Source organism: Panthera onca, chromosome D4, assembly GCF_046562875.1.
Source record: "Panthera onca isolate mPanOnc1 chromosome D4, mPanOnc1 haplotype 2, whole genome shotgun sequence".
Classification (NCBI taxonomy): Eukaryota; Metazoa; Chordata; class Mammalia; order Carnivora; family Felidae; genus Panthera; species Panthera onca.
In genome coordinates this window covers 56,990,859-57,012,290 of record NC_138351.1, presented here as the reverse complement: position 1 = coordinate 57,012,290, position 21,432 = coordinate 56,990,859, and the positions used below count along the sequence as shown (strand labels likewise).

Genomic DNA, 21,432 nt, shown 5'->3' with positions numbered 1-21,432 from the left:
GGTTAAGAGAAGGAAAGAATGACCAGGAAATTGATAAGGTAGTAAGGAGCAGATGAAGCCTGCTTAATTGATTCCTTCTCTTCTGCCTTATCTGATTAGGGCAGATATACTTGACCCCCATCTCTGCTCATCTATCCTTCCCGGTGCCCTTCCCCAGTATAGCACAGGACACACACACACTCCAAAGAGTGTTGCTGGTTGAGGCTTCACAGTGGGGCTTGAATAGTGCTGGGCTACCCAGATGAACTCGCTTGGGAACTAGTCTGTGCCATGGGGCAGGAACCCAGTCCCATTTGAACAGATAGTTCTCTCCCTGGCTCCAAAATCTTCGATGGCTCCCTGCTGCTAACAGAACAAAGTCCTTCTATCTCAGCCCGGCATTTGAGATCCAAAATAACCTCTCTGGTCTCCTCTGAGACACAGTCCCTTTAAAAAGGACCTAGACTCTGATGTCTCTGACATACCATTAACCAGCCTAAGCTTTCCTCCAGGCTCCAGGCTTATACAACCAACTGCCTGTAGGACACCTCCTCTGGCTTTTTTTTTTTTTAATTTTATGTATGTATATATGTACATATGTATGTATTTAAGTATAAATAATGTATGGTGTTATATTAATTTTAGGTGTTCCTTTAGCTTCTTGGATTCTGCCTAAACCTGCTCCTGCTCTGGCATTCCTACCTCTGTGGATGCTCTACTGGGTACTCCCAACCAGAGTGCCAGGTAGCATCACCAATTGTTCCCCTTTCTCATATCTGTCTAGTTTCCTTCTATTGATTTTATTGCCTCAACAGCATTCAAGCATACCTTCTCATTTCTATCTCCACTGCCCCTGCTCTAGCTCAAGTTTCAAGATCTCTCATGCTGCAGTGAGAGAACATCTCCAAGACACATGCATGACTGTGTTACTCCTCTGTCCCCACACTCTCTGATGGTCTTAGGAACCTTGTGAAAGTATCTTAGAGGACAGGAGTGACAACAGGGGACGCTCAAGCCAGCAGGACCTTGATTCACCAAAGCAGCCCTACCCCCCACTGTTAATAATGTTGGAATTCTGTACTAACACTTCATGAAACCACTGCCTTAAAGTCCAAGATTCCCACTTGCTAGAGACGCATACTCACAACTGGGTGCCTGTGTTTTCCCAGGTCCTCCCTGTCTCCCGCACTGTGCTCCAAATGGTGTGTTGCTTCCCAGCAGGCCATGCTGTTTGATGCCTCTGTATATTGCACATGTAACCCCTTTGTACCCTTCCTTATCTAACTAATAGTATTTTAACTAAAATCTATACTTCATTCGATTTTCTTAGTTTTCTCCTAATATCCTTTTTTTTTGTCCTAGGATCTCATATTATATTTAATTGTCATTAACTAATACTTCCTCACCCCTTACAATTCAGCTCAGGTGTTTCTTCCTCTAGGAAGACCTGATGCTCCTGCCCCTGCTCCCTGTCCTGGATAATCTAGATGTCGCTCCTCAGTGCTCCCATGAGCCCTCTTTAGCATTTAGCATATTGCCTTGTCCTGCCTAGCCTATGGCTGTGGTTATCGCCCCAGTAGGAACCCCAGGGACCAAACCCTTAAGCACCCTCAGCTCCCAGAGGAGCAAACAGAGAGGAGTTACTGAGATGAATGAGGCAAGGGGGAGGGAAAAAAGGGAATAAGAAGTCAGGAAATGAGCGAGACAGGCAGGCCCCTCCCATGTCAAAAGCCATGATTCCTGCCAAGAACTCTTGAGTCTTTGGTTTTGAAAAGGCAGTAGCCCTGCTTTCCTGACAGGATGGTGGGAGAGCAGAAGGCCATCCCTGTCTGGGTGGGTTCCAGTCTCTCTGGCACCCACCCAGTGAAAGCAATAACGTGTCTTCTGCATGCCCCATTTCGTTTCCCAACCTGCTGTCTGATTCAGAGAACATAGCAGTGTGGCAGTGGGATGGTTGACCTTGGCCCCTTGCCCTCTCCTGGGCTTGAGGAGGGTGGTCAGGCCAATCAGAGATGCTCTGTGCTTTGCTCTTGGCTGTGTGAGCCGGGACAGCAGGGGCAGGCCTGATGTTTGTTTAGTCTGATCTAAGCAGGTCTTTTCTCCTCTCTTGGGTCTTGATGTCTGCAGATAGCCTCCCCTTGTCTGGAGACCTCCATGTGCCTGGAGGCAATGAACTAGAAGGTAGGATTTTCAGAGGAGAGAACTCTTGAGATTGTGAGTTTTGGCCCCTGCTCTGGTGGAGAGTAGCGGGGAGGATGTCTTATGGAAGGGGACATCTGAGCCCTGACTCTGGGTAAAAGATAGAGTGGAGAAGACACCATGTCCCTTGTGCCTGGACAGTCCTCCCTCTGCTCAGGCCTGTCTGGGAGATGAGAGCCAGTTCCTAAGGCAGGTGTCCACATGGCTCAGGTAGCTCAGGGCCAGAAATGCAGGGATGCAGAGCCTGCCTGGAGACTCTACTAGGGCAGGGGGCTGAGGAAGATGAGAGGACAGAGTCCCAGCACTGCCTGAGGAGCCCAGAGATCTTGGGAGGACTTAAGGCAGAAATTTATCCTTGGATTTCCCCAGACCTGTCCATGGGTAAGGGTATGCAGCCTCAGAAGGAGGGGGACTTTTGGAATACAGTAAGGAAGGGTCTGCAAAGCCAGAGCTAAGAGACTTTCTGAAGATGAAACATGAAATCCACTCCTAGTGCGATAACATGGGGAACATAGGGTGAAATCTAGCCCTAGTGTCAGGGTAATTGTCCCATCCTATGCCTGTCTGGAGAAGAGCGATGCTACAGAGAGGCCTCAGGGACAGACGTTACCTACCAGGCCTTACAGCCCCACCCAGAGGGCAAACAATGGGCAGCACCTACTCCCACCTACTGTCTGGGAGTGCCCCCAAATCTAGCCCAGATGGCAGAGGAGAGCCCCCATGGGGAGTTTAGGAAGCCCATACACAGGGAACTGGAGAACTGGAGCCCTTGACATACTCAGCTGAGTATGTCTGTCAGGTCTTAGAGTCTTCTAGCCATGGGCTATGAGTCACTGATCACTGCACCTAAGAGACCCTTAGCAGACAGATGCGGGCACTCTTGATAGCAGCTCTGGAGGAGCAGACCCAAGCTCACTGCAGACCCCTTACCTCCTAATAACCACCTTTTGCCCTCCTCTGCACCTTCTCACAGCTCTTTGGCCTCTAAGCTTGCCTATGGCCTGTCCTCCCCAAGGTCCCTCCTCCAGGGATCCTATACCCGTTTTTCCCAATCCTGGTTCGAGGCTGACCTGCCACACAGGGTCCGTGTGCTTGCCAGACTTGGGTGAGCTGCGGAAGGAAGGCTGGGAGTGGGGCTTCTTGAGGTTGTAAATGGCCACATTACCGTCGTAGTGGCCCACCACCACCAGGTAAGGGTGGTCCACGTGCATGTCAAGACACATGATGCCACTCTCGCTGCTGAAGATGTATTCAGGGAAGCTGGGGTTCTTCATGCTGTAGAGCAGCAGCATGCCCCGGCTCTGCTTCATGAAGTCATCTGTCCCAGGGAAGAAGCCAGGCTGTGGTAGGATTCAGCTGACCCCCATGCCCCTCCCCCACTGGATGGACAAGATCCGCCTGCTCTGCTTGTCAGAGAGAGTGGGATTCCTCTCTGGGCTTCATCTCTTCTCTTTCGGAAATGGAACCAGGAGACCTGACTTACCCCTTCTTAGGCTTCATGGGAGGGTCCAACAGATAAGTTGACCAGGCTTATCTGAGGGACGGACAATCATTCTCCTTAATCTCCCTGGGGTACAGGAAAGAGGGATGCAAGCTCAGAGCTGTTAGGTGAAGAATGTATGTGGGCTTGGGACAGAGCAGTAACCTCAGAGAGGGTTCAGGAGCCCAGCCCAGGGGCAGGTGGTTGTCCTTAGATGCCTGGATAATGCCCATGTGTTCCCCACGCCCAGCCCAGGAAAGGAGTTCAGTTTGGACTAACATGGAATTGTCTCTACGAGTTACAAATTAGCCACCTATGGGCATCTTCCCATACCCTCTAGCGCCACAGTCCCCAGCTGCAGCCTGCACCCTAGCTGTAGGCATGCTCCCAGAATTGAGAGGTCCCAGGACAGCCGGTCATCCTTCTGTGTCATCCTTCTGGCCTGAGCACAGCTTTTGGTCATCAACAGTGGACCACTCATCCCCCTCCCTGCCTGTCCCGTGTCAGTGGGGAGCCTCCTGCTTACTTTCATTCTCTGCTCATGTGGCACCCATCCTCATAATGTAGTCACTGAACATTATAGTCTCATCCCTCAAGTCTAGCTCTCCTGCCACCAGTCCAGGACCCTTCCCAAGCTCAGAAGAGGAAGTCTAGAGCAGCCCCCCATCTCAGGGACCCTATGCTAAGGGAGACTTTTATCTGAGATGAGGGCTGTCTTCCCTTCTCTGCCGGGCTACCTCTTTTGTCCCTGGCAACTGCAGGCCTGGGCCGTCCAGACAAGGTGGCCAGTCCTGAAGTCTGGAGCCCATAGGTGGGAAAAATAAGGAGGCCACTCCAATTTGACTAGTCTCGATGAGTCATTCTTTCTGTCCTATTCCTAATGCTGCCCCTTACTCAAGAGAGTAAGTGCCTGGGCTGGGCTCAGGGACAGTCTGGATTGGGTTCCCTGGGCTCTGGACATAAGCTTGACTACAGTTACCAGATACCCCCAACCTAGGCACTCTGAAAACATCAGTTGGTACACACTGGGAGCCAGGACTAGGGAGCAGGATGTAGCCAGGAGCCAGGCTGACCTTAGGTGGGTAGAGTTGGAAGCTGAGGCAAGCTGGCATGCCCACCACAGCAGCTCTCTATGGGGGAGCCCACCTTCCCTTGCTAATCCTCACCAACTCTGGGATTCCCATTGGGAACCCCTCCAGTGATCACTTGCAAAGGAGGCTTCGTGTGCAAGGAGGGAGTTGCCCCTCCAGTGGAAGGTTCCAGGGTGCAGCTTGAGCCATGGGGAAGGCACACAGTGGTTCAGGAAGGAACATGGTTATGCTCTGGAGAAAGTGAACCTCCCACAAAGAGGAGGATCTGGGGGCTTCTAGATCCTCTGGAGCCAAGTGGGTCACCCTATGCCTGGCACTATCTCAAAGCCAGTAGGGAGTTGGCAGTCCCTCACCCTATAGGGCTCCTTCTGTATGGCCCTGAGGGATGACTCTCAAAGGGAGAGATTTGTAGCTGCTGAAGGAAGTACCCCACCCAGATCATGCAGGGCTTGAACTGGGCAGTGTGACAGTCACTTGTAACTCCTTTTGTTCATCACACAAATCCTGAGCACCTGACTGGGCCTCCCCTTGGGCTGGACTGTGGCACTGCACTGTTTATGTGGGCTTACCCTCAGCAGTCCTTAGTTTGATGAGAGAGCCAGACCCTGCAGCTGAATGAGGCCAACCCCTCCATGGGTAGTCAGTGGTAACTGCCAGGCCACAGGAAAACTATTGATGCCCTTAATGTTCAATCTGTCCTTGATGCTGGGCAAGACTGACAGGATTAGTGGGTAAGCACAAAGGTGAGTGGGTGAACAAGTGTGAATGAAAGCATGAGTAAGTGGGTGACTGAGATGCTTGGACTGAGTACTCAGATGCTCTCCTTATTTCACCAAGGGGCAAAGGCAGGTATGACCCTCGCACTTGCTCCTACTGTGGCATAGGACCTGGCCCCTTGAGGTACAGCAGTGATGACTCACTTTCTCTAGACAAACTTTAAGCACCCCCTGCCCCTGCTTGTGTACACAATATCTTCATGACCAGTGAAACGACAAAAGGAAGGTCGGAAACCCTAGCCTGGCTTAATAATTCTGTAGTGAGGACACCTCTGGCCTGCTCACAGAACCACTGAGACTATAGGCTGGACTTACAGCTCCAGAATTTTATAGATGGGGAAACTGAGGCCAGAGGGGAGAAATAGTGTGCCTGAGTGCATCAGACCCATCACATGGTGTTTGCCTTATGCAATATCTTGTTTATCACTGAAATTACACTGTACTAATATGGTATTCACATGGAAGTGGAGAAAGGAAGGGATACCAGACTTAATGTGGTGGTGGTGACTGGAAAACGAGTCTAATCTCTCCAGAATCTGGACTAGAGAACATGTAAGGGATAGGGTAGTCAAGCATGGTAAGGGGAAACTCCTGGTATAGAGAAACATGAATTTCAAGAGACAGGGACACAGAGAACAATCAATCACACAAAGACATTAGACCTATCTTAGTTCCCAAGCCATATGCATCCTGACAATAAGTCCCTGTTTCTTAACCCCCCTCTAGTGGCCTCTGTTACTTGTAACCAAATGAGCCCTCCTGACATAAAGATCACAGTTTCTTTTCTTTTTTCTCTTTTCTTTTCTTTTCTTTTCTTTTCTTTTCTTTTCTTTTCTCTTTAAGTAAGCTCTACACTCAATGTAGGGCTTGAACTCACAACCCTGAGATCAAGAGTTGCATCATGCTCTACTGACTGAGCCAGCTAGGAGTCCTAAGATCACAGCTTCTAATCATGGCTAGACTATGTGTTTCCTAAATGCCAAAACCACAGTGGAAGAACACAGAAAACTCTCGTTTAACTGGGGCTTCCACTGCACTCCATCTTATTCTATGATCTTCTCATCCCTGAATCCAGTGGTCCCTGTGAGACCTCACTATTTCATTCTCTAAGTATACCCTGTGTGACATCACAGCCCAAATCTCCAACAGTAACATCATGATACCATCATCTTGTCTTCCAGAAGTCCTAAAATGACATCACTACTCAGACCACAGGTGGTCCCCATGTAATATAATCACTCAGGCTACCAGCAGTCCTAGTGATCATTGCCCAGCTCTCTAGCATTCCCAGTATGTTATCACCGACCAGCAGCCTAGTGACATCATTGCTCGGCCCTCCAACATTCCCAGGACAATGCCACCAACCAGGAGTACAACATTGGCATCAAGGTCACCTACAGTGCCTTGGTTCCCAATAAAGACTAGAATCTCATCAGGCTCAAGGCTTACAGGGCCCTGGGCCCTGGGGTACTTTGTCCTGATCCCACAAATTCTCCGGTTCCTCAAAGTAGCTCCAGTAACACAGATGGGGGCCCCCACCTCCACACTCCATTGTATAGTGGCAGAGACTCTGAGATCTGGGGCCCCTGAAGGAATTCCAGGTTCCTCCAGGCTACAGATTTCAGTAAGTATATGTGACTATGTAGAAGGGGAGGAGGAATAGAGGAAGGGAAAGAGGGAGAAAGAGACAGAGAGAGGGAGGGGGAGGCAGAGAGAAACAGAAGGATAGAGAAACCACCTAGTCTGTAACTCTGAGACAGAGGGAGAGGGCTGCTGGCCTGGCCTTAGCTCCACTTCATGCTCTTGCCCTTCTCCAGGAAGTCTTCCAGATCATTCAGCCTCTCCTCTGTGTGTGCCCCCTCACTCTTCTCTACCTATATGTCATTATGACAGGTGGTCATGAGCAGGTCTTTTCCTTAGCCTGCCACAAGACTCCATCAAAGGATGGAGTGAGCATGGCTTGGCCCAGCAGGTTTACTCCTTCCAGTGTGAGGGTTGCCTCCTCCTACCCCTGCTCTGCTAGATAATCTCTAAGGCCTCCCTGACTCTGACCTTCAAGGATTCATAAGATTCTGGGAAGGAGAGTCAACCCCCTAATAGAATCTGATCTGGCAGTTCTCAGAAAGCCATGGTCTCAGGGGAGGGAGTGCTTAATTCCACCACAGACCAAAGCTCTCACTCCCTCAGCTCCTTGTGCTAGGGCCCTAGCAGAGTAGTGCCCAGGGAGGAGTAGTTCTTCTTGAACTGGCCCAGTGGGGGCCGCAGTCCCATGGCTCCACCCCTGTCTTGCAAGTTATAGCTGTAGATCATAGGGGGCCACTCTGGAGAGTTGTGGCTGTCAGGGGAAGCCTGGGCTCTTGCTCAGGATTCAGGGAAGGCAAGGCAGACAGAGGGCATGTCGGTCCACCAGGATAACACCAGGTCAGTGGCCAGAGAGAAGTAGGTGCCAAGCTGCAGAGACCAGTTTACCAAGCCAGCCTCGACAGCAGGCTTCTTCTCTCTTCACTGTGGCTTTTCAAATGAGTCCAGCCCAGGGCTGACTTCAAGACAGCAGCTGCTTAATGACTCCCTTATTAAGTCTGGCAAGAGGCATTTGGAGGGGGCCTGTGGTAGGCAGAATAACACCCCCTAAAATGTCCAAGTCCTAATCCCTAGAACCCATAACTATGTTACTTTGCACAGCAAAAGGGGTTTTGCAGATGTGATTAAGTTAAAGACCTTGAGACAGGGAGATTATTGAGTGGATTATCTGGATTATCTGAGTGGACTCAGTGTAATCACAGCAGTTCTTACAAGGGAAAGAGGGAGGCAGGAGAGTCAGAGGAGATGTCAGAATAATGCAATTGCTAGCTGGAAGGGGGCCACAAGCCATGGAATATGGGCAGCTTCTAGAAGCTGGAAAAGGCAAGGACATGGATGTTCCCCTAAAGCCTCCAAAAGGATTGAAGCCCTGCTGACAACTGATTTTTTTTTCTCAGTGAAACTCATTTTAGACTTCTGACATTCAGAACTGTAAGATAATAAATTCGTGTTGTTTGAAGCCATTATGTTTGTGGCATTATTGTAGCAATTTGTTACAGTAGCAATAGGAAACAAATATAGGCATTCGGGGAGGTTTGATCCAGATTCTACTTCTAGGAATCAGAGGGAGAAGTCCCATAGATAATAATATTTCTTGGAATGGTTTGGAAGCAGTGTTTCTAGAAGTCAGGAGGATGGATGCAATGATCCCCAGCTGTTCTAACCACAATAACAAAACCCTCCCTCAGTTTCCTACACCTGGCCCTGCCACCTTGGACTCCAGGAATAGAAATGCCCTTTGGGTTAGGATTTTTAGTTTCCAAAGGCAGGGAACCAGCCCAAGGCTTCCCCAAGAAATGGCATCAGTGCTAGAGGGTTCCAAACCTCCAGGATGGCCCAGAGGCCACGGTGCCAGGCTGGGTTCAGTCTCCCAGGCAGCTGGGCTTTGCCGAGCACTCTCATCCGATTAGAAGTCATATTTAAACAGTGTAGGAAATAAGAGCAAGGCCTTGGAGACAGAATACATCAAGCGGGACATTTAATTTGATTTAGGGAAAATGAGGCAAACATTTGAGAACCTAAATAACTAACCAGTAATTAAACTAACAACGGGAATGCCCTTGCACTACAACCCAGTGAGCACAGTGGCCTTTATAGACTGTATTTACAAAGAGACCTGACAACATAATTAGTCCTGTAAATTTTACGCAGCCTGCAGCTGAGGAGTGATGGATTTTGTGTGTGGAGGATGAACAGGGAGAAATGAGGTGGATGAATTTCCATTTTCAGTAAATGAAATTAACACTGCTTAATTAGTGAAGCTGACAAATAAATGATCAGGAAAGATTTAAGTCCCTGCAAGTGTATCTCTGGCCTAGGCAATCTCAGAGACAGGCCAGGATGTGATGGTACAGAGTGGCAAAGGGTTTAGTGCTGGGACTCAGGGCCTGACTTTGGCCACTTTTAATGGCTGCTCCCAGAGGGAAGAGGGGCTGAGAGACAGCTAGCTCTTCTGCCTTTCTTAGATGTAGCCCACTGGGAAGCTTCTTCCTCATCTCCGTGCGATAGCCAGTCAGAACCACACAGAGTGTCCAGGATCTGTTCCGCCATCTCTGCCCAACAGATCATGAGGAGTCCTCATTTCCCTGCTATCAACTGGCTAACGGGCTGGAAAGGACCCCTTCAGTACAGTAGGCTGATAGAATTGCATCCTAGCTTTGCCCCATGGGCCATCCCTTCCTAGACTACTTTCCCTTGCCCTCCAACGTTCCTCCCTGCTTTCACCTGCTGACAGCATCTTTTTCCACTCTGCTGAGACATGGAGCCTGGCCCTAGGGGACATCCCAGTGTCTGCCTTATATGCAGATTGACATCCCCACCATCTCATACCCAGTAGCCACACAGGGGAGGCAGGTGCAAATGTGTCTTTGCTATTGCAGGCAATTTCCTGGACTCCCTTTTCTCCACCCATTTGCTCCTGACCTGGCCTTGCTCCAGCCAACCTGCTCTGTGCCCAAATAGGAGAGTGGCCCCAGTCCTTCTTAGGTACGTGCCTACCCCTTCCAACGACCTTCTTGGCAGTGTTATAGAATAAATATCTGGGAATTCCAGGCAAAAGGAGGTCTGGGCTGAGCTCATCAGTATCAAATCCAACAACAAACCCAAATTCTCACTCCAGTGTTTGTCTGCCTGAGGCAAAGTCTGATGCTGGGAGGCTGGCATCTGGGAGTTTCCAAAGTCAGTGTGATGCTGGCGACCCAGCTGCTCCTCACAGTGACCCCATCTGGTAACTAGGGTGCCTAGTTTTTTCCCTGCCTCAGCTTTGCCCTCTTTCTTCCAGGGGGCTTTCGGGGTATTCGAGAGCACAGGACTCCCAGAGGTGACCTCAGAAATGAATGCAGGAGCCCTTCTGAGTCTCAGCGCAGACCGGCTCTGCTCAGGCCTCTGCAGAATGGTGCTGAGATGTGCAAGGTTCTGGAGAAAGATGCCCACGTGCAAGCTGGCCAATAACTCTGGTGCCAGTGGCAGCAACAGCAAATACCACCACCGCTGCTGCTGGGGCCTGCTCTCTAGAGTAGGTAGGGGCTTGTCTGATTCTCTTCCATCCCCACAGCCCCCTTTCTCTGCTTAGGTCCCCTGAGACTCCTGCAGGAAAGAGAGGGGACAGAATGACAGACAAATCAACAATGATTGTCCTTTATGTGTGGGTAGTTCTTATAGTTCACAGGACCCATTTGCTTTTCTTTCAAGTGTGTCTAGCAACAGCCCAGGAAGTCTGGCAGGTGTCAGTTTCTTCATGTCACGAATAAGGAAGCCAAGGCTCAGAAGATACTTCTGGGGGCGCCTGGGTGGCTCAGTCGGTTAAGTGTCTGACTTCAGCTCAGGTCGTGATCTCACGGTTTGTGAGTTCGAGCCCCATGTCGGGCTCTGTGCTGACAGCTGGGAGCCTGGAGCCTGCTTCAGATTCTTTGTCTCCTTCTCTCTCTGCCCCTCCCCAACTTGTGCTCTGTCTCTCTATGTCTCAAAAAATAAATAAATGTAAAAAAAAATTTTTTTTTAATAAAAATTAAAAAAAAAAAAAAGACACTTTTGGCCCCAGGTCACACCACTGGGAAGTGACCCTTCAGCCAGAAGGTCTGCCATGTGGCCAGCAAGGGACAAGGAGACCTTTCCTGGGTGCATGCCTGCCTAAAGGAGACCATTGGGTCTGTCAGGCTTGGAGTCATCTATTCCTGAAGGGTGGGTTACTCTTCTTCACTGTTCCTGGCTAAAGCTGCCCCTGTGGGTAGCCTCTGCACGACCCCGACCAGCCTGCCACCCTGCTTCTGGCCCTGGGTGGGAGGAGGATGGGGGTAGAACTGATGCATTTTCTCCTCCCACCTGCTAGGGAGCCTCCCTCACCCCTGCCTCCATCCTGGGCAGAGAGCCTGGGCTGAGAGGAGCCTCACAGGGGGTCCACACCCACTCCCTGGAGGGCCTGCCCAGCCCCCAGGTCCTGTTCCAAGCCCAGTAGCTGTAGCAGAGCAGGAGGAATGTGCTAGTTCCCTGCCAGAGGGGGAGGGTGCTTCCAGCTTGGCAGCAGCCCACCCTCAGGAGTGGGGACACAAAGCGGGCATTTAGGGCATCCTCAAAGGCAGCCCAGACTACGAGACTGGGAGCAGCTCCAAGGTCTCCTCCCTGAGAGGAATGATAAACACCAACTCCTCCTTGCCCTCCCTCCCACCTCCCGCACCCTGGTCAAAGAATGGGCTGGGTGGACAGGCGGTCTGAGGGGTAGAGCCCAGGAGCTTGCATGTCTGCCAGCCAGGAGAAGCTTGGAGAATGGAAGGTTTTTTCTGTTCACAGAAGCTGATCCTCCCAGCCAGGGAACATGCTGTTAGCTTGGGGAGCTGCGCTAACATGAAGTGTGGGGCCCTCTCCCGTTAGGAAAAGGGAATGTCCAGGCCAGCTTGGAGGTAGTGGCTTCTGCAGGGACCATGGAACATGAAGGCTAAGCAAACTACCACAGTTACCACAGTGCTGCCTCCTGCTGCAGGGGTGAGGGGGGCACTGGCAGGAGTGAGAACACCCTGGACAATAGTGGTCTTCCAGGGCCCAGGGGCCAAGTGATGAACATCAAGCCCTTGCTCCCACCCCTGCCTGTTCCCGGGGCCGGATCAGGAAACTTCCCTCCCTCAGCCTCACCATCCAATCTCTCCCCAGGTCTGGTCCAGCCTACCTTTTCAAGCTTACCAAACCTACTTCTCCATCCCCGGTCCAAAGTCGTGCTCCAGATACTGCCATCTCTTCTTGGGGTGCCTTACCAGCCTCCTAACTGGTTTCCCAGCCCCCACCCAGTCTCATGCCTGCAATTCCCCCTGCGCTGGTTCTGTCCCTGTGCTTCTCAAATTCCTTCAGTGATTTCCCCTCAGGAGAATGTCCAAGCTTCTTAGAATGACTTCCCAAACCCTTTGGGGGCCAACCCTGGCTTCTTCAACAGCTTCATTTCCTCCCATATCTCTTGTGCTTCTGGACCTTTGCATATGCTGGTCCCTCTGTCAGAAGTGCCTCCCCTCTTTCTTCACCACAATAACACATTCAAGGCTCACTTTGCTATATTCCTTCACCCAGCACCAATTGCTGGTATGACTGTCAGTCTTCCCCATTAGACTGTGAGCCCCTTGAGGGAAGTGACTATATCTTAGTCATCTTACTTCTTTCACATCTGGCAAAGAGCTCTGCATTGAATAGGTACTTAAATGTTTGCTGATTGAGTGAGCAAAGGAACAAATAGCCAGATTACTTACAGGAGCCATGTCCCACTGCAAACAGATCATTGTACTTTGGATTCCTGCAAAAGAAGTAGGAACCCATTGGCCCAGGAAATGAACATGGCTTTCCTGTGGACATGAGCGTTCCCATGGATACTGGTGCCTAACTATGCTGCAGATATCTACTGTTGAGTGTTGAGACCTGGGATAATCCCACAATCCCTTAAGAATCCCAGTCTCATTTTTTTTCTATAATGCTACGTGTCATCCTCAAAGTAGTTAAGTGCAATAGAAGTGTCGTGCTCGGGGCTTGGCACCCAGCAGGCGCTCAGGGGTTCCGGGTTTGTTGCAATGTCTACACTCACCAGCAGAGGGCGGTGACGGCCAGGCGCTTGGCTTTGTCATTTTGGAATTTCAAGAGCGGCAGCAGAGTACCCTCCTGGTCTCGGTATTCGTCGGCAGCATCCTCATAGTACTTAAAATCTTAAACAAACATAGGCTGAATCAGCCCTAGGACTGCCATTTTATGGCAAGCCCAGGTCCGCCACTTTCTGTCTGTATCCTTGGCCCAAACAATCAGACTCTGTGTTTCAAAGTGAGAACAGTAATAGTACCTATCTCAAAGGACTGTTGTGAGGATTAAATGTTAATATATGTAAAGTACTTAGAAAAATACCTGGCACCTAGTAAGCTCTCTATATGTGTTATTGTTACTGTCATCCCTGTTGTTGGAGGCAAATTACAATAAAGTAGCCATGTCCTCATAGATAAAATCCCAGGTTTGTCCGTCCTTATATCTGCGGCTAAACCCCACTATGGTGAAGCTTCTTGGATCCCTGATGGGTTCTCTGAACTTAAGTTCATCTCCAGCCCTAAATTGTCTCTGCCTCCCATTTCCTCCAACTTAGGCAAAAGCTCCATCTGTCCTTCCACTTGTCTAAGCCAGAAACGTGAGTAATCCTTGACTGATCTCTCCATCATCTCTCATATTTTCCTTCTGACTACTTTTAATCCATTCACTTCTCTCCAAACCCATAGCCACTGCCCAGGCCCCAAGAGCCATTGCCTGGATTATTACACCATCCTCCTAACTGGTCTGCCCACCTCCAGTAACTCCTCCTCCAGCCCATGCTCCACAGAGCTACCTGAATGCAAATAAATAAATCACCTCACCACACTACCTCCTTCAACCCACTGAAAATCCCCCAATGGCTCCCCTTGCACATGGCTCCGTGGTCAAACCAAGGCTCCAGACCATGACTTCCATGTCGTTTCCAGCCAGGTGTTCACATAACCTCTGTATCAGTGTCTGAAATGTCCTGCTCCTTCATCTTCCTGGCAAACTCCTATTCATTGAAGATCCAGATTAAACTCTTTCTCCTCTATGAGGCCTTCACTTTCTTGTTGAGCAGAATTCATTTCTTCCTCCATTCCAGCCCTGTCTCTACTGAAATATCTGTCATGCTGTGTTGCTTCTATTTATCCTTTTGGTTGTCTCTCCTACCAGGCAGCTCCTGGGGAGCAGGAAGCATGTTATATTCATCTCTCGACTTGCAGTGCCTAGCACAGGGCCAGCCATAGAGCAGACACCCAATGACTGTTCAAAGAGTGCGATGAAATAAATCAACAGAAGTGAAAAGTTTCTGTCTTTTTTCCAGTCAAGGGTAACCCATTAGAAAACTAATCCTCTCATCCAACACGGTCAAGGACATGCCCAGGCACTGCCCCCCAGCCTTGAGGTTGTGGGACTACATTCAAACCTCAAAAATGTCTCAGAATAAAAAAAGACTTGAGTGATCAGAGGCATGAGCTTTGATCATATCAGAGATCCCTGAGCTTAGGCTATCTTTGAAAATACTTCATTTCAGGAGATTAATTGGTAATACTTCTCTGTTTTCACTTCTTCATGATTACACTTTCCCAAAGGGAAAAGAGTATGCAATTAAAAAAAATCAAAGTTCAATGCATTTTTATGTGATTGTGTTCTTACAAATGAAAAAGGTTCACCAAGGCCAATTTCTCCATGGATATTAATCGTGTTTGCAGCCCTTTGGTGGGCTGGTTGCAGAGGCTGGGTTTCAGGAAGCCAAGCTGCGTGAGTGACAAATTCATTCACAGCTGCTGTGTACTTTGACAGCTTTGAAAAGCACTCAAGGTCGTTTTCCAGCCTGAATGATAACAAGGGGGCTTGTTTAGGCTTCTGGTCTTGGCAACCCTGGTTTCTATGTCCCATGGGTGAGCAATGAGCATCAAGTCACCAAGAAGAGCCCTAGGCTGTCAGCAAAGGAGACCAGCCAGCAACAAGGAGCTGCCAACTTTGGGGAGGCAGCTGCTCCAAATAAATGCACAACCTCTTAGGGAAATACAAGCCACTTGGGAATGTGCTGTTCATGCCATGGGAAGGATTCTGTTTCCCTGGCTCTGTCAAAGACACCAGAATTTCCCAGGCCCCCAGGATTTAAGCGTTTCTGAATCAATCTCTTTCTTCACTTCATCACTAATTAATCACCAGCATAGACTTATTGAATGTTTTTTTTTGTTTTTTTTTTTTTGAAAAGTCTCTTCCAGCCCAGTGGCTCTGTAGCTTTGTGATGAAGTGCTTCAGCTATGGATCTAAGGGGCTGTGTTCAAGTCCTGATTGTACCACTCATTTGTCATACTAGCTACTATTTTGAACAAGTAGCAATAGCCCAAATCTATCACCTATAAAATGGAGATATTAATGGAATTCACCTGACAGTGTGTCTGTCAGGATGATATAAAATAATACAAGTAAATTGCACAGCACAATGCCCAGTACATAGGCCATTCCCAGCGAATGCTGGTACTGGTTTTTCACTCATAGCTGTTTCCTTTTCTCCATTTCCTGGAAAAGGTGTGGTGAGGCCCACTCCACCCCACACCTGAACCTCATTTTTGTCTCTGTCCCTGTATTCTGTCCAATTGCATCCTTCTCCAGACATACTCTCACTGGGCTGTGTTCCTGCCTGGACAGAATCTTTGAACTGTCTGCAGAAAAATCTCAGATTCCCTGAGATATTCCAGGCCCTTCATTAACTGCCTCCAATCACCTCTGTAGCCTGAGCTTTCACTACTTTCCAAGAAACCCCTGTTTGAATCATTGAGCCTGCTGCACTCTATTCCCAGAGACCAGTCCCATTCATTTTTACCACCAAGTCACTGCTTTTGCTGTCCCTTGCCCAGAACATCTGCCCTTCTGCTAATCTACTCATACTCTGCTTATCCCTTGGCATTTAGCTTAGCCCTCCCTACAGCCTTCCTTGACTGTTGCCACTCATCCCTCATTTCTCTTCTTACATTCTTGAGGATCCCCAGAGCAGTTTCAGTCTGCATTCTAGCATTTATATTATCTCCAAGCTGGACACAGCAGAGAAAGAGCACAGAATTAGGAAACTCAAGACCTAGATTTGGGTCCTCTCTGCCATTCAGCAGCCAGGTAGACTTGCCCTTACCTGCCTCTTGTGTAAAGTAGGGGTAATACTCTCTGCTCTGCCTGCCTCCCAGACTGTTGCGAAGATGACATTGGATCACTAATATGTAAGTTTTGCTGCACTATTGTCAGATCTCATCACTATACCCATTTTTCTTATTCCATTGTTTGTAGTTGACCTGTGTGTGTCTTGTCTCCCTAGTGACATCCAGAGGAGGAAGGGATTAGTTTTTCTCCTCTTGCACCCCTATAGTACCTAGCATGGGACACTCAAATACTTGCCTTGTATGAGGAATTTTTAATACAGGCAGTAATAGTAGTTGCCAGCACTTCAAATCTTACCTTGAGCAACATCATCATAAGTGTTCTGGTTGACCATCCGCTCCACGATTTTAGCAGCCTGAGTCACTTTGGTGATGTCATCACTCTGTGGAGATACAGAGGCCACAGGCCCTCTTAGCTAGCACCTGGAAAGGTTATGTCTTGAGCCACAGCCCAGACTTGCAATTTTCTCTCTGACACCACCCACCCCAGATAGCTCCGTAAAGATATCTCTTCATGCCTCCAAAGCCAGATCACCTCACCACCCCCTTTGGGGAATGCCCAGCTCTTAAATGGCGCAAGGAGTTTGCACTGCCATACTTTGCCCCTGGGTACAGCCTGTCTTGTACTCTTTCATTCTGAACTTGTTCTGGAGAAGGCATATCTCAGAGCACAACACAAGACATTGAAGAGTATTGAAGGGGAGAGCAGAAAATGGGAGGTAGGAGGCTTCTTTAGTGGAGACAGAGAGGTTTTATCATCTCAGGCAATGACAAAGACTCTCATTAAAGCCTCAGAGAGCTTCTGGTCCAACAGATATGCTTGTATACAGGGAGTAAAAGGCAGAAATGACTCCTAATCTAAGGCCTTGCCCACTGCAGGAAGAAACCAGCTGAGTGGGCAACCCTTGAGGAGCTTCAGAGCACCAGGCCCATGGCTGTTGAAAATGAGATTTACTAGCAGTGCCAGCATCAGGCAGTGGTTAAGAGAATGGATTCTGGAGCCACACAGACCTTCATTCCCTTCCTATCCCATGCATTAGGAAGGAGCCAGTTGGCAACTTTAGGTAAGTTACTTAAATTCTCTGAGTCTTAGAGTACACATGATCCAGTGGGGATGGATAATGCCACCTGCATCTGGGGTCATTGTACTATACTAGCAACTATACATAATCTTGGGTTCTCACAACAATCTTACAAAGTAAGATCATTAGGATGTCTTTACAGATGAGGAAACAGGTTAGAAAAACCTAGCTAATAAGTAGCAAAGCCAGGATATAAACTCAACTCTGTGGATTCCAGGTCCCATGCCCTCGAGCCCACACAGAAAGCCAGTCCCTCACCAGTCTGACCACCTTTGCATGGTCCTGGCAGTCTCCAGGTTCCAGATGTGTGGTGGACACTGCCTCCCTTGTTCTGGATACTATACTACTTGAGAAGACACAGCTTTTTGTTGGTTCTGACTAAATTTGTGGCCTCTCAGACCTTTCTGCCATTCCCATCCTAATCTTTCAGATCATATAAGCCTGCATTCATTTCTGTATATTCATCCAAATGATTAATGAGACAGAAATCTGAGATCTATCATTGCAGACTTTCCTACAGGGTATCATAGAGTTATTCTGCTTTCCCCCTCCCACTCGAGTTTTATACCAACCTCGTCAGATGCAGGTCTCTGAGAAAGGGGTGTCACTCTGTGCATGCACTGGGCCTGAGCAAAAGATCACTCTATTCTACAGATAGCCAGGGCCAGTACTTGAGATTCCCAGTTAAAACTCAATTCCCTTGCTTACAGGTTGCATACTAAGGTATTCACTGATGTTGGGGGGTATCTTATATCCCACAATGTTATGCCTTCACTGTAGCTTCTTGGTCCAGAGAACTGAGCTCTGCCTGCATCACAGCCTTCAATGTCAACCAAAGCTGGAAGAAAGTTCAGTCCTACTTCCCTGGACATATTAGACACCAAGTCTGATATACATGTTAGATCCCAAGGGCTTAGACCCAAGGACAATTTTCACTTTCAGCCACAGGGATATTTCTTTTCTTCTCTGGGTCCTGGTGGCTGCAGTTAAAGTTTCTGCAATAATAGTCCTAGCACACAGCCAGCCTATAGCCAAACGCTTGATGGATCTTCAAGTGAAACTTGACCCAGGCTAACACCCTCTCTGAAGCTCCTAACCTCTAGGGAATAGTACAGGGGAAGTCAAGGGTCTGGACAGGGCAACCCATGGGACAGGGACTTCATCTTTCACTTCAGAGTTCCAGTACTCAGCATGATCATGATCACAAGTGCTTGGTCTGTAATTGAATGAAATGGAATTGGGGCAGTTTATATTAAGCCAAATCAGGGAACTCTTAAAACTCCCAGAAAATGTGACTTTTATCAGGGACATGTAATTGAGTGGAAGTGGGCATACCTCAAACAAAGGAAGCAAAACTTACTTAAACTTATCTGGCTTCCATAGCAAAATCGCTTCCTGGAGAGCTGTCTGGGAGCTCTCCAGGGTGCTGAACCCAGACCTCATCTTTCCCATCCTATTACAGGTCAAACACATCCATACTAGGACTCTGGCTCCTGATTCAGCTTTCTTTCTGTTGAAAGGACAAATGTGGCCCTTCAGCATCTCTCTGTGGTGATCTTCTTTGTGGGGACCTATCACTATAACTTCCATAATGATCCCCAAGCCTACACTGGCTATACTCACAATGAGCCCCACAAAATAGACCTCTATAATGACTCCTATTATGTTTCTTCACGGTAAATCCAGCCCAGAGTGGCCACACCCATCAGCCTGAACCTGCTGGTGTCTGTGATCAGCCCTGACTTAGCACCTGGCCCATAAGACTCACCTAAAAGATTGAGCACAAATAACCCAAGGACTGAAGGTCAAAGAGCAAATCACTCTCCAAAGCCCCATGACCCCTTGCTCAGGGAGGTGGTGCCTTATTATCACATTCCATCCCATCCTGAGAAGACTCCTGAGCTCTTTCAGGGTGTGCATTGGGCTTTCAATAACATTCGTGTCTTCTGTTGTCGCCTAGCCCCCAAACCCTGAATCCTTGCTGGCCTCCAGACCTATATAAGATTGGGAAGAGGTGTGAAATGCCAGAGGCAGCTGTGGCTCTCCTCAAACCTTCCTACAAGGAAAGAACTATTCATATTTCAACATTAGCTCCCCACCTAAGGTCTGTAAAGTCCTTCCAGATAGCCAGGCTTCTCTCTACCAAGAGACCAAGATCCCACTCAGTCATTCTCTGTGACAGATCCATGGGAAACCCCACCAAACCTGGGACTCCATAGATGTCATCTTCCTCATGGCCATCTTCCCCATTTTTTTAGCCACTGGTGTCTTTGCCTTCTCTTTCTCTTTGGTCTTTTCCTGCTTCTCAAGCTCCTCTACATAGGCGTCGTAGATCTCCCACTAGGCAAGGGCAAGATGAGAAGGTTCATTGCAGGGCAAAATCTTCACCCAGCCAGCTCCTATTCAGCTTTTAGAGCTTGAGAAATAGATTATGTCAGGCCCTGTCACATGCCTCTATAGCATCCTCTACTTGGCCCACTGTATGTATTCAATGTCTGTCTTCTGTGCTGTCAGCTCTAGGACAGGAATGAAGGAATTCTCAGGGCAGCTCTGGGATGGGCTTTCCACCCTGTGTCTCAGGGGCTCAGTTTTCAGCTGGAGATCAGTATTGTTGCAAACTACAAATCCTATTAGGCAAAACAAATGGGCAAATATCAAGGTGGATCACATTTTTCTTGGTGATTTATAAGACTCTGAACTAGGAAATTTAAAAAATGTTTCCCCCATGGAGATGTGATAAACTTTCTAGTTCATGTTTGGCTAACTACAGCACTGACCACACCTTCTGAGCATAAAAAGATAAACAAAAAGTAAGGGAACTCCTGCTAACTGCATCTGACAGCAAGAGAAGCTCAAGGATCATAACAAAGGAAGCAGCAAGGATGGTGGGGGGGGGGGGGGAACCCAGATCACTGTGTGCTCTCCAGAGTTGGGCAGTCACTGCCACCTGGAGGCCAGATAGACACACCTTATATTAACAATTCACCATGGGCCAGTACTCCACACCACAACATAATTCAATGTTTGTTATCTCATTCAGAGCTTTCCAACAGCCCTGCAAGGCTGATTGTTGTCCTTGCTTGACAGAGAAATAGAAATTGAAGCATCAAGGGTGACATGGTTTGCCCAGGGTCTTACAGTATGAGCAGCAAAGTTGGAGCCTGAGCTCAGGTCTCCTGGCACCATATCCTGCTCAAATCAGCATGGCTATCCAGTAGAATTTGAGGGGGAAAGAGGGTCTGCAGGAACAATTAAGACTGCTGGAAGGACAGATTAGAGTGCTAACACTTCAGAGTCAGCATGGGGTGACTACAGAGAGTTGGAAGCCATGCCTATTTCCCTCTTTGACAGTCTTGCCCCTGAGAGGCATGTGGCTGGTCCACAGCTCACTAGGTGGGGACCTACTGTCTAATATGCCTGATGTTCAGAGCCTGGACAAGGAGCATGGAGATGGATGGATGAGGAGGGCAGGCTGCTAGAGGAATCTTTGACAAGGATGCATGAGGTAGAGAGGTGGGGGTGTGGTGATGACTTTTAGACTGACCCAGGGTCTCACCTGATTAGCTGTAGCCGAAAAGTTTGTCCTGGGAGGAGGTTCCATCTGGCATTCTCGGTCCTAGTGAACAATGACAACAAGAAACCAACAGAGAGCCCTCAACTCCTTCTCACTTAATCCAACAGTATATCCATCCATGGGTGAAGCATTTCAGTTGGAGCAGAGGGAGGGATGGGACACAGAACTGGGAAGTAAAGAGGGGCTGAACAAAGGATGAAATGATGCAGTGAAATCCTACATTTTCCTTCTAAGCTTCCTTCAGAAGACTAAGCTAGAAATAGGGGGCAATGAAGCCTGATTATGCCAGCTTCAACTAAGTGGGGGTTAGGCAGGGCTCTGGCCAGCCTTTAGATGAAAGACACAGAGGTCATCCCCTGGAAAGCTACTGGACTAATATCCCTCACCCTGAGAAGACTTCTCCCTAATACTGGGGCCTGTGGCTCCACCATGGGAATGCACTCCCTCCTCATTGTGTATCACCCAGATCACTGAATAGGGAGTAC

The 21,432-nt window shown here is 48.7% G+C and overlaps 1 protein-coding gene across 1 annotated transcript in view; it reads right to left on the bottom strand.

The window, feature by feature from the left end:
- Window positions 1-21,432, bottom strand: part of DNAI1 (dynein axonemal intermediate chain 1) — a 59,300-nt gene that overhangs the window by 10,296 nt on the left and 27,572 nt on the right. The window contains exons 8-13 of the mRNA XM_060609451.3: window positions 20,930-20,989; window positions 19,579-19,713; window positions 16,590-16,674; window positions 13,162-13,279; window positions 12,833-12,876; window positions 3,249-3,496 (exon numbers count right to left, since the gene is read on the bottom strand). Of these exons, the coding sequence (XP_060465434.2) occupies window positions 3,249-3,496; window positions 12,833-12,876; window positions 13,162-13,279; window positions 16,590-16,674; window positions 19,579-19,713; window positions 20,930-20,989 (690 nt within the window). The remainder of the gene's footprint in view (window positions 1-3,248; window positions 3,497-12,832; window positions 12,877-13,161; window positions 13,280-16,589; window positions 16,675-19,578; window positions 19,714-20,929; window positions 20,990-21,432) is intronic.